Source organism: Ammospiza nelsoni, chromosome 5 (genome assembly GCF_027579445.1).
Source record: "Ammospiza nelsoni isolate bAmmNel1 chromosome 5, bAmmNel1.pri, whole genome shotgun sequence".
NCBI lineage: Eukaryota > Metazoa > Chordata > Aves > Passeriformes > Passerellidae > Ammospiza > Ammospiza nelsoni.
In genome coordinates this window covers 57,669,196-57,682,635 of record NC_080637.1, presented here as the reverse complement: position 1 = coordinate 57,682,635, position 13,440 = coordinate 57,669,196, and the positions used below count along the sequence as shown (strand labels likewise).

Here is a 13,440-nt window from a genome sequence, read left to right as displayed (position 1 = left end):
TCCATGCAGCTAGCAAAGAGAAGAGGGAGAGGTTGTGAAATGTCTTGAGCTCCTCTATCTGCATAATAATAGCAGATCCAGCACAAGGATGCTGTGTCTCCTTGCTAGGTAAATTCCCAACTGGCTTTTTCTGGTGGCTGCTGAGAGCACAATCATTCAGGGAAATAGGAGGACTGTGTGGTTAAAATGATAATAGAGTTTATACAGCAAACCCCAGCTATCACAAGCTCACTGAAGGTGGCACTTCCTACTGCGCTCCCACCCACCCCAGCAGCATTTTGCAACATAAATTCTTCCAGCAAAAGCCAGGAATGCTTGATGGAGGTGGCTTTGCAGGGAACAGTTTGATACTGCATAGTAATAGTAGTAATGATGCAATATTCTTAATTCTCAGGACAGCAAATACTGGACAGCAGAGGAGGTAGGCCTTATCCTGGGGAGCAAAAGCCTGGAGGTAAAATGGAACACAGCTTTTCAGATGTTTCAAAGGTTTCAACTGTTTTCAGTAGCCTTACCTGATAAAACAGCATTTTTAAGCAGTAACTATGAGGCAGTCAAAACAAACAAAACCCATGTAATTCTCAAAAACGCCTTAAATTAAATCTCTGTAGCTGGCTAAGGGGAGACTATTCTCAAATGTTCCCTAGATCAAACTTTGTTTAGTTTGTGTATTGTCAACACCAAGGATTTAAACCTGATTTTCACTGCTAATTCTCACTACAGCAAAGCAGCAGCAGTAGCTACTCATACCTAATGTATTGGTATGTTCCCCCCCCCTACCCCCCAAGTAACGTTTTTTCATTTTCCAAATTAAACTAATTGTTTAGAATAGCTTGAGTGAGTGACAGTTTTGTTTTCTTGGAAACAAAAATTAAATCTTAGCTCTCTTTTCTCTCCTTGTCCTTCTGTATGTGTAAGCAACCAGCAAATCAATGAAGTCTCTGCTTTCTAGTAAGAATTAACAGTTTAAAGGAACTGGCTGTGATGCTCCTGTTTGTTTTGACTTGGTGATAATGGCAGTCTGCAAGTCAATATCAGCATTTTAACATCTCCCATGGAAATTCCAGGGGTATTTAATTTGCTCCTTGGTATATAAAAGCTGTTCCTGGTGAGCATAATGTGCTGAATATAACCCTTACTCAATTACTAGAAGCACATAATAAAAATTGTTGAAACTTGGTGAGGGAGCTATAACACACCCAATCCATTGATTTATGTCCTTTGTCTCATCTATTTAACTGTTTTCACAATTGTTGGTGCAGTTTGAGAAGGGGACTGGGTTGCAATTACATGTAATTTTACACATTTATGTATTTTTAAAGCTGTTTTTTGTCCTCTTTCTTTCTACAATACCTTCCATAAATTTTAGCACAGTGGAGTGCAATTGTAGTCTCTTACAGTTGTAAAACCCCTAAGAATTACTGAAGTGTTGCTTTAATGAAAACGATCCTTTTCTACTTTAGAGTTCATGTGCTTTGTTATAGAAGCTCCAGAAATGCACTCTGGCACATGAAGTAAGTGACATTACAAGGGATTTCTCATCCTTCCTTTTAAATTTGGCTATAAAATCTATTTTTGACGGTTTAGGTATATTTCCACAGCACAGTCTCTAGTCTGAGGCTAGTGATCTGATGCTGAAAGGATAATTTCTAATGGGAAAAGGTACTGCTGTGTATAAATGCCAGGACTTCAGTCAGATACCAAGGATTTGGGATGGGCCAAGGAGGACAGCAAGGAGGACAGGAAAACAGCTGAGGAGAACTCAAGCTTGGGGGCAGCAGGACAGAGGAAGAATTCTTTCTGTAAAAGGAAGCAATCTGTTCCAAGAGGTGATGTTGTCAAAAATACTCCTTTTTACTAATGGGAGAGCTGAAATTTCAGCTCAAAGCTCTCAGTATTTTGGGAACATTGTCAATGATGCCTCCTAAACAACAGGTGACAAGGAGACTTGAGAGAGTGTTTAGAAAATCTAAAACTTCCTGGGGAAACTGTCCAAATCCTTCAGTCTGGAAGCAAAGAACAAATTAAATCTCTTTTCCCTGAGAGTTGTTGGTCCTGCCTTTTTGTACAAAGCAAACTAAACTGTGTTTGCCTCAGCAGGAGAGATGAGCCATGTGGGACAGACTACTTTAGTGTGAAAGTCAAAATGTTGCTTTCTTTCTACTCAGTTGCAGTTTGGCCTTCTCAGCTTGCCTCGAGTAGTGGAAAGATTATTTTTATTTCTTAGCAATCTCTCTTCAGTGTGCCGCACTTCCATCTTAAATATCTGGTATCAGCAACTGCTGGAAATGTGAAGCAGACTAAATGGAATATGTATTGATTAATGCAACGGCCTTATGGGTTTTTTTCTTTGTGGTGTGGTTTGGCTTCTTGGGGCCCCTTCCCCCCACCTCTAAGTCTATTCTTTGGGTTCAATACATTGTCTTCATTTTACCCTTGTACAGACCATGGAGTTCTGGTATCTGGGGATTTCCTGCAGAGGGAAAGGAAGCCACAAATTTTGAAGCTATTGAAATACTCAGAAGCTCAAATCTCTACAGCTATTCCAGACAGCCTTTGAAACACTAAAGCAAGTTTTATTACAGAGATTAGTTTACGTTACACTCATTTATTAAAACCTAAGGACATCTTTATAAAAACTACTGTATATAAAGACGAGAGCAGTGCAATAGCAGTGTAAAACACATTTTTGGTTTGCTTGGCAATCACTTTAGAAAGACATGATTCATAATATGAAGTTAGAGAATGCTGCAAAAAAATAGGACAGGATCAGACCAGAAACTAGATTAGCAAATCACTGGACCCTGGCACGTGTTGATTTCAAACACCAAGTGATATGGAAACAGTATTATCATCAATGTATCAATAAAGAGAAATCACTGCAACCCTACAATTTCTAGTTAGCTTAATTAGCCTAAAATAGTCTGCTGACTATCAAAATAGACTATTGTACTGTATATATATAATTTTCTTAGTAATTTACTACTTTTGTAAAAGGAGGACTAGAAGAAATGCCTGTCTTACAGAAGAGAACTTTTGAAGCTGAGAAAAGGTGTTTCTTCCCAGCAGTGGTTGAGGTTTTGTTTTTGTTGCTTTACTATTTATACACAGTCACAGGTAGTGGAATAGAACAGACTTTAAAAAATCATTTTGATGTGTTAACTTCATTGCTTCTTCAAGTGGGCAGTCCTCATACAGAAATTACAGCTGTAGTAAAACTATAAAAAAAAAGGTGTCTAAAATAGCTGCTACAATATGCTGAATTATACATTAAGAGGCCAGATTATTTTCACTCTGTTTTTTGTAAAATCCATAACCAGGCATGAAAGATGGTTAAATTACAACACCAAGTCCTGCACAACCTTTATAACCTAACTTTTTATGTCCTACATTATACACAGCAATTACTAAGAAGTTGGACACAGCTCTCAGTGAAACAGAAGAGAGGAAATTATTTGGGCAGGGGAAGGGGCTTCTGGAGCAGGAAGCTCCCTAACAGCCACTGAGATAGACAGCTGCCATTGTCACATGTGAGGTATAATGTATGCACTTTTAAAAGTGTTAATTTCAGAACCCTTATTTTTCCAAACGTATCAGAATGGGCATAGAGAAAAATACAATAATTTTAGTCCAGATAATTTCTTTTAGAGAAGGATTGCATTTGAACCAATCTCTCTGCAGAAATAACTGAAAAATTCATTGCAGTTTATCTGATCCACCATAGTTTTGATCAAGTAAATGTAGAGGGATATCAGAGCACAGCTACAGAGGTGGATGAGGTGTTCAGGTGGCTATTTGTGTATCCAGTGCTCTTCTCCAGTGTCCCAACAGCAAGGAAGAAGGGCTGATAGAAATGATGGTAGGGAAATATGTAGTGCACAATTTCCCTTTAATTTAAGGCCAAATTAGCAATAGTCTTATTCAGGATCTTTTATTCTGCTGAAGTAGAGAGACTATCAGGTGATTATAACAACACAATTGATGAAAAATTATTCACCAACTACAACATGGATTTATCCATAAATAATTGGTAGGCAAAATCAGAATTTCAGCCAGAGAGTATCTACCTTATATTTACTGGCTCTGTGTAGAGAATAAAAGAAAACAAACTAACAAAAAGCACATCCATTACAAGGTATACGTGTACTAGAAGTAAAGCATAAAACTGCTCATTAATAACGCACAATTCCCAAAGGGAAAAAAACCCTTACAAAATACAGTAAGTCACACAAACCAGTATCTAATACAAATTCCTCTATGAACATAAGCTTTTTCCAAAGCTCTCTGTGGCAGTCATCACCTCACAATGAAAGTAGGTGCTGGGAGAAGTAAAAGGACCAAACAGTTACTGCAGAGTGCCACACTGGTTATTGTGGATACTTTTTTGGTTGTCTGCAGGGGTTATGGATCTTGGAGCCAATGGGGAAGTGTGGAGGAGCATGATGTTGGCATGGATGGCATCACCACCAGCCACTCGGTTTGCTTTGCTTTTCTTGCAGAGTTCCTGAGGTGTAACACAGGTGTAACACCCCAGGTGCACTGTGGCAGCTCCCTCAGGTCTCTCCAAGCTGGGGGCATGTGCAGGATCTTCTGTGATAAGTGAGAGTGGGCCAGGCTTCGAGCTTTCCTGGGACAGGATGGAGTTTCATCCCTGCAGGGTAGCACTCCCACCTGTGAATTTGTTCTTTTAGGCAATGCCTGCCCCTACTCAGTGATACCTGGCACGTTTAGTTGTTGGTTTACAGAGAAAAGGGGCATGTGCATGTTGGCATGCTACTCAGACTGGGCTGTATTTGAAGACTGGGTTTCCACTCCTGTGGTGTCCAGTCTTGTTGGGCCCTCCAACACTATTTATTCCTTCATGGTTTTAGTCACATACCATCCTGAACTCCAGTAGCCAAGAACTGACTCAAATCACTGAGAAGAGTGTCCCCGTTGAGTTCAATAGAAAACTAAAATTAATTCAGCCAAAGAGGTACAAAGGGAACACTTGATTATTCATTAACAAGGTGTTCCTCATGTTGTGGTTAAATGGTAAAATGTAAGGTTATTTTAAACTTACTGAGATTTGCAGGACAAAATAGTAGACATGAAGGATTAAACTGGCATTATCATGGCTTTGTGTTATGATTTCCAGATGAACTCCTCTGTTTGCTTGTCACTACCAGGTTCTCCATGCAAATATCTTAAATAATTGAATCTCACAGGATTTGCTCATGTAATTGGTACTGTATGATTTTAAAATAACCCTGCCCTGTAGAAAGTTGTCAACCTACTGCAACCCAGTGATCAAGTGCTCCACATACCTCTGTGGCAAAGTCATTGCCCTTCTGGCTTACAAATGGATTCTGAGACTTGTGTGGGGTAAACTCTGCAGTCAGGCAGTGGCTGAGGGAATTTGACTATTGCCTTAGAAAGGAGGGGGACAATGGTATTATTGCTTTTGAAATAAATAATTTGTTGGGTTTTTTTCTGTTTTGCTTTCAGCTTCCAGGAGTATGGGGGTGGAATGGTGTTACATCCTAATAAAGGATGCCCTCTTCAAGAACCTAAATTTAAGATGGGCTCGGATAGTCTTAGCAGAGTCATTGCCAGTGATCTAAAAATGTGCATTATGGTTGAAGTTAACCTGCAGTCTGACTCAATGAAAGGGCTCTGCTTACCTTTGCAATGCATAGGACCATATGGTTAACAGTGATGTGGATTACCAGCATCTACCCTATTGTGACAAAATGTTAACCAGAGAACTTTGGAAAAACTCACATTCAGGATTCTGACACTTAGGACGAGATTAGGCTCAAATGGCAATTGATGGATGGGGAGGCAAAGAAAAGTTATCTACCAAAGGTTTGTCTTGTGGTCATTTCCCACCTTTGTGTGGATTTGCCAGAGCAACATAATTTTCTTCCTACTGAGCATTTTCACAAATATGATGCTTCCTTTCAGAGATAACAGTGTCAGTCTAGAATTAAAATATTGCTTACAGACTGCTTTCTCCTGGAGACTCTTTCTATATCATTTGCCTGTAGAAGCTGTTTGAATGGTGTCTGTCTTCAGGTGACTTGCTCAATATTCTTCTTGTAGTCTTTCTCTCTCCTACTTATCCATAATTTTTTCAGCTCTTGTAATTTAGTTGATTTTCTTGAAAGCTGCTCCTTGAAGTCTGGTCTTACCTCTCCCATCTTGAGGCACATCAATATAATTTTCTGGAAGACATAAAGCACAAATGGTTTCCATCATGTTTCAGGAACGCCTAACACAAAAGTATTTCCTGTAAAGAAAAACTTGTAGTATTTCCAGCTGCAGATTTAATCTTGGGAGGCAAGAAAGAAGAAGGAAAAGCATGAGGAAGAAAGAGGAGGTGTTAAGAGGCTTCTACCTTCCTTTGTTAGTTCTGTTCGGTGTGGTATGACCTTGTGTGTGCTATTGATAGCTGCATTCTCCTTCTCTTGTTTGATTCTGCATAGCCAGAGTGGGAGGCTAAGCTTGTTTCTCCCTGTTCATATTAAACTGGTCCTGGCTGCTTACTCTGATCCCTATTCCTCTAATAGATGAGAAAATGTACTTCTATTTCCACACATATACGTGGGTAAATAATATATTTATGTGCTTTCCTTACAGAAGTGTTGCAAGTATTACTAAGCTTTTTGCTTGCAGCACTTTCTGGACACTACAGCTGCTTTAAATCTGCTGCTTTAATCTTGTGAAGGGTGTGCAGGCTGTGGGGTCCATCCACAGACAACTATGGCAGGGTGCAGGGGGCTGCGCTGAAAGTCCAGCTAGGGAATGTTTTGAGGCAGACTAAGATCACTAATCATAGTAACAAATTAAAGAAATACATCTGTTTGCTCAAGCAGGTAACGAGTGCAAGATGCTGGACACTGCAAGGTTGGGTACACAGCCACCAGAGCCACAGCACAACAGTGTTATTTTAATTCACACTGAGGCATTTTTCACAGTACTGTCAGCCAGGGAGGACCTCCAGATAGAAATCTGAGATTTTCTTACAACTCTGAGGGTTTAAGCCTTCACCCAAAACTCAGTCACATGAGACCTCCCAAGGTTTGACAGCTAATTCCTTTCTAATAATCAAGTAGCCTACACAGCATTTTTCATGTTAGAAATACAAAACCAAAAAAATTGTTTTGTTCTGTCACTTGTCCTTTTTTGATATAGGTAGAAATGCATAGTAACACAACATGCAAACCTGCCTCATGTAAGGTCTGCACGCAGATGAAATTTAAAATTAGTTGTTCATATCTAGGAGAGAGTCTCAGGAGACTCAGCTATAACTAATTAAAAAAAACACCTGGGGAGAAAGAAACTGCACACTATGAGTGCATATTATGGCTGGCAGGCACCTCTGTCCTTCCCAGCACCTCCAGTTGTTTCACCTCTTTTGTAGATCGCCACATGTGCTTCCCCTCCTGTGAAATCCTTTATTAATCGGCTATCTACATAGTTTAAATCACTAGACTGTTTGACAGGATACAGTTTCTTTTATTTATCTATCTTTGCTTTTAAATAAATGTTTAGAGATGAAGCAGATAGAGCAGGCATGTGTGTCCCAGGACAGACTGTAATTTTAAACATGTCAGACCTATCAGCCAGTTACTCTTTACCTTTGTGTCCCCAAGTTGCTGCTGGCCAAGTCCTTCTTCAGGTTAAGGTAAAATCAAGAGTGTCACCAAAGTGAGAGTTACTGGAGTTCTTGGACCCAGATGCTGGACAATGCAAGGTTGGGTATGCAGCCACCAGAGCCATAGCACAACAGTATTATCTTAATTCACATTGAGGCATTTTTTACAGTACTGTTAGCCGGGGAGGACCATAGCAAAGTTCATGAATATTTGTCTTCAGCACAGAAGCTAAAATACCACTCCTGTGAGTAGCTCTGATTTCTTGCCAATTCTTCTCCTCTGTCTAAAGCCATGGGAGGATGAGTGGGAGGATGTGGACAGCAGAGCCAGATCCCACTCAGCTCTGGAAGCCTCTTTCAGCAAGTAGGGAGTATTTACCCTGCATTTTCCAAGCTGGATGAGTCTGGGCCAAACCCACAGCTTCTCCATGAAACCAAACCCTCACAGGACAGTTGCTAAGCTAAAAGGTCCTCTTCCCCTACAATAAATGAAGTGAGATATGTGACTGATTGATTGATTGATTGATTGATTGGTTCACAGGGGGCTGGACCAGTAAGGTTGCGAGGTACTTCTTCGCATCATTTTGCAATAGCAGGATCCCATAAAAATACCTACATTCTCCAAAGAGAGATGAATGCTAATTTCCATGTGCAAGAGTGTTATATTCCAGTCCCCCAACACAGTGTGCTTGGCAACAGAAACCCTGTGTTTGTAACTTATGGTCACTTCTGCAGGGTTTTAATGCACTTAGAGCTGAAGCCTGTACTCTGGAGGTGGCTCAGGTTGCTCCTTTTCCCTGTCAGAGATTATGGTCACTGTACAGCACCCCAGACTGCTCAATGTAAAGCACTCAGGAAAGCCATATCAGCAGAGGGGACCTTCAGATCAGATATTGGGAAGAAATTCTTTACCATGAGGGTGGTGGGGCCCTGGCACAGGTTGCCCAGAGAAGCTGTGGCTTCCCCATCCCTGGAAGTGTCCAAGGCCAGGTTGGACAGGGCTTGGAGCAGCCTGGTCTAGTGGAAGGTGTCCCTGCCCATGCAAGGGGTGGAACTGGATAAGCTCTAATGTCTCTTCCCACCCAAATCATTCTGTGATTCTGTGATTCTCATTGCTTGACAAGGCAGCAGACAACTAAAAGATTGCCTCCTCTTTGACAGCGGTAATTGCTTGGTAGCTCAGTTCTGCTGGAATGAAATGCCATCCGTTAGTAATGAAGGAATGATTCAGAGCCTCTGAAGGCAAGTTTTTCCAGAGATTTCTGCCATTTTTCTAACAAATGAGGTAAACAGCTGCCACATTCACCATTACAAGGTCTCTGGTTAAAAAGTGCCATGGATCACCACAGTCCCCTCAGACCGCAGATGCACCCTGGACCAAGACTTAGACGAGTTGTGGCTCATACTTCACACAAAAGCAAACAGCCTCTGCAACTGTTCAGGTTTTACTCTGGCATAAAATGGCACTACACTGATCTGAGCAGGCCTGCTGTGATCTGCATCTGCCTTCCAGCCTGCTCACTGTGATGGGAGAAAAGCTTTTGCTGTCTCTGGCACAGATAGAGCTGGGATGCCAGGCTAACAAACAGCTTTCTGCAACAGGAAGCCCTTGGTGGCTACACCTGTTGTTACAGGAAATAGGAATGTGCCCTCCTTGCCCAGAAATGGAAGGACAAGGGAGGACAAAGCATGATGCACAAGACTTTGTAAAAGCCTCACCAGCTTGAAAGGGAGGACATGAGAAATTAATTGCAGGACAAGCACTAAATGTCTAAATATATCTCAAACCAGAAAGAAATAGAAATAGAATATAATCGAATCCCTCTGCCTGCGGGTCTGCCAAAGAGCAGGGAAATAATTTTCATCGTTTGGAATCTGTAGACTCCTATGGCTATATTATACCGAGCATGTAACATTATATCCAAAGTATATAGTGAAAGGTTCCTTGCATTACCAATACTAATTCTTGAAAGTTACAAAATTCCAGAGTGAATGCCACTCGTTCAATCTCAATTTGGCCATCTTGTTTGCATGAAAGAAAGTGGAAAGTCACAGACTTGACTTTTTAGGTGGGGCTCCTCATCTTTTTTTTTTGGGGAGAACATCAAAATAGCTGAATGATTCAGGTTTTTCCAATGCAGAGGAAACTTCAACAAGAAGAAAAATTTGCATCAGGTTGGCTCAATACCAAAGAATTGAATTGAATGTTCAGGACTTTTTGGACTGACAAGGAACAACTGAGCATTAAGCAACGGTCCTGGGTGCTGCCATCTTGCCATAAAGGAGCATTGGATTTGCCTCTATTTTCATCCCTAGGCTGAATTACCTCACTTTTGATGGATCACAAATTCTCCTATGGTCTAGCTGTGAAATTCATCCCAGCACCTGCATGAGGTTCAGATGGGAGGAGGACCTTAAGTGGTGGCAAATCAATTTTGTCACAGCCACTGCTAAAAATGACCACCATCACTGACAGCCTCTGCTAATATTTCTAAATAATAGCTGGCTCAGGGAAGACAGACATCTGGTGCTTAAGAATTTACACAAAAGTCAGGCACTGGACATATTCAACTTGGAAAACAGCCTGAAATTTCAACTCAAGTGTTCCTCCTGTAGCTGACAATTCTGCAAAAATGGAGAGAAATGTCAAAATATGTTTGAAAGCAAATACTTCAGGATGGCGTTAAGGTTTAAATGGAATAAACGTGCAATGCATGTGTGATTCACCAGAGTTAAACAATGTTGCTTTGCAGGTGGGAAGAAAGCATTTGGATTATTTAAATTTCCCTTGCATTATGCTTAGGGCAGTGTGTTTGCTCACGCTGCAACGAGCTAACATCAGCACAGTGTCTGTGAGTTCAGACAAAAGGTGTGAATGTCACCTGTCAGGCTGTTCTCCCTTCCACCTAGGAAATGCAGCTGGGGACCAGGCATGTGCTTACTTTCACAGCTGAATCGCTTGTCTGTGTAATGGGAGCTAATTATCACCTAAGGGCATCCTGTGTAAAAAGGTGATTGCTGTCAGCTGTCTCAGACGTTCCATCATTGACTGTTTACAATTGATTACTAGAAAGACTTATTAGAAAAAAACAACTTGTGAAGCAGTTTTAAAGAAGTTTCCATCTGAATAGTTTGTTATGAGTGCTGGTAAGTCTGTTTTTCAAGTTGTTCACCACAATTATTATCGATGCCTTACTTGAAGGGATGGGACTACTGTCAGGCTAAAAACGATTTATTACTCAGATAAACATCAACCTCAAAGACTGTGAGATTTTAGAGGCGTAAGAAGTCAGCCATAGCTCAAGGTAGTCACAAGTTTTTTCATTATAAGGCAATATATAACCTTCCAATCCAATAGAAAATTGCCACAATGTTTATTTTGTTTTGATAGCCTATCACCTTAATTCTGCTGCACTGCAGATACTTTTATCCAATGGGCTGTTGTTACACGTACACACATATATGTCTATGATAACATCTACACCCAGCTTACTCTGTACAATTACATTGCTACACTATAAAGCCCTTCACCGTCTTACCCAATACCATTTCTTACTTACTTAAGGTATATTCTTACTTACAACTAGAGAAATGGAAGTTTATAATTTTTCTGTTTAATGTCTGTGTAATTTTTTTTACATCAATCCAAGCTTCTTCCAAGGCTGTAAATCAAACCCTTCAGTATCAATGGAAGTTTCTAGCTTTCCGTTTCCTACAACCACATTTCTTAAGAATCTCACCTTTTACAGACCAGTCTACGCTTGTGCAACTCCCATAAGGGCTCAGGGGATATAACCTGAACTGCACATGGCATCACATCACTTCTGAGAGCTCCTCCCTGGTTTTGGAGGAACTTTAGACACTTTGGGAAGCTCTCGTGCTCCCACGGGAGAGGCTGGCTTGGGCAGAGAGAGCTGCTGGCAGATGTCAGGCAGGTGCCTGCTGCCCTGCAGAGGAAGGCTGGTGGATCAGGGGAGGTGCAGGGCTGCTCTCTGTGTCAGAGGGACAGACAAGCACTCGACAGATTTAAACTCCACTGCTGCTTATTTTCCAGATAAATCTGATAACAATACTAAGACCTTCTAATTACCAATAGCTGTGTACCCCCACTGGAGTGCACTCATCCATGAGATTGGGATATCACACCACTGGAGGGGCTTTCTTTGCCTTTTTAAATTACTTCTAAATTTGATTCCATAACTTTTTGCTGCTAATATTGAGTTCAGAGATGGTTTTCAGAGGAACACTTTGCCTATACTATGTGTTTGAGCTTCACACTGGTAGACTTACTGGTTTGCTCTTGAGTCTAGGGCAGTGCTGTGATCTGGAAGCCAAGAGCTGGGAAACAAATTGCAACCAGTCAGGAACTGGTTTTGGTACAGCACTATGGTCACACTGCCAAAGATCTGGCTGCCCTTTTGGGAAGTGAGGCTTAGGATCTGCTTGGCTCCAAGGCCTGTCCTACAAAGGGATGCAGGAGGAGGTTTGGCACTTGCAGTGAGCCTGGAGAGCTGCAGCAGGCAAGGACTGGCCTCATCCAGCTCCTTCCCCTGAACTGCGGGCGTTCAAACAGCAGCTGGCTTAACTTCTGCCATTAGTGTGGCTGCCTGGCCAACAGAGCAAAGCTAGGAGGGAAAACTGGTTTCCTGTAGAGAGAGTCTCTGGAATATCTATAATTGTACAAATTAAATACATATTTTGTCCCATCAGCTGGGTTGGGTGGGAGAGGAATGAAACCACACAGGATACAATTTTCTCTATTTTTTTTCTAATGGCCATATTTTACCATACTCACTTGCAAAGAGTAGTGATTTGAAACCATTTGGGTTGCTAACATAAATAAACATTACCTACTGTAAATAATGGTTTCTGAAGTAATCCTGTGCTCATGAAAGTCAAGTATTTTTCAATTAGTAGCAGTGTTTTTCATTTGGTAGTTCCTGACTTGGTTGATACTCCTGAACACTGTTCTGGGAAGTAAAAACATCCAGGAGAATTTTTGAGGTTTGTTTTTATTTTAAAAGGAAATATGAAGCATTCAAAGTTTTATTTATAAGTTTTGAATGGAGGAACAGATGAAGGTTTGAGCACATAAACTGAATGATGATCACTGAAAAGCTGTGTTTTTCCTCACTGAAGAGCTGCAGTCTGACTTTTCATGATCTGAAATGTTTTCTTCCTCTTCTTAAGGTTATTTCAGAAAAATACTCAAAACACCCCTTCCAAAATGTCTTACAAGAGTGGATGGCCCATTACTAGTAAAACTGAAAATTAGTTGGGCTTACTAATTCTCCAGATATTTATGAAACTCTTGTGTCACTGCCAGGCTGCCTGAAACAGACATGGCTTGAGGCTGAAATTCATCTGGTTGATTGTTGATGAATTTTCCTGCTAATATGTGGCAGTCCTTAAACAGCTGATACGCCTGAACCAAAATTTCTTTGTATGAGTCAAAAAAACCTGCAACCCTGGTTTTGCTATGTAAACAGTCTGAGCTGCTTTCAAGTTTTTTCAAGACCCCAAGGCATCATAATGCCAAGCTGAATGTGGGTATCATGTGAAGAACTCTAGATTATTATTATTTCACTTGGGACTATTCTCATTTTCACATCTTTTTCATGTAACTGGAGTGACCAAATAGCTTTAATTGCACTCCTATCATAGAGTAAGATATTTAAAAACTGGAGGAACTATTGCTGGAGGCAAGAGAGTATTTTTGTCTGCTTCTTTAAGGTCCAAGTATGTTGCTTTGGAAAGGAGACTTATTGCTGTGTGTAGTGTAATTTAATGGCATAGATACT

The 13,440-nt window shown here is 40.8% G+C and overlaps 1 protein-coding gene across 1 annotated transcript in view; it reads right to left on the bottom strand.

Moving 5' to 3' along the window:
- Positions 1-2,555: 2,555 nt before the first annotated feature.
- The window catches only part of SHISAL1 (shisa like 1), a 72,938-nt gene continuing 62,053 nt past the window's right edge, over positions 2,556-13,440 (bottom strand). The window contains exon 5 of the mRNA XM_059472488.1: positions 2,556-6,206. Within this exon, the coding sequence (XP_059328471.1) occupies position 6,206 (1 nt within the window). The 3' untranslated portion in view covers positions 2,556-6,205. The remainder of the gene's footprint in view (positions 6,207-13,440) is intronic.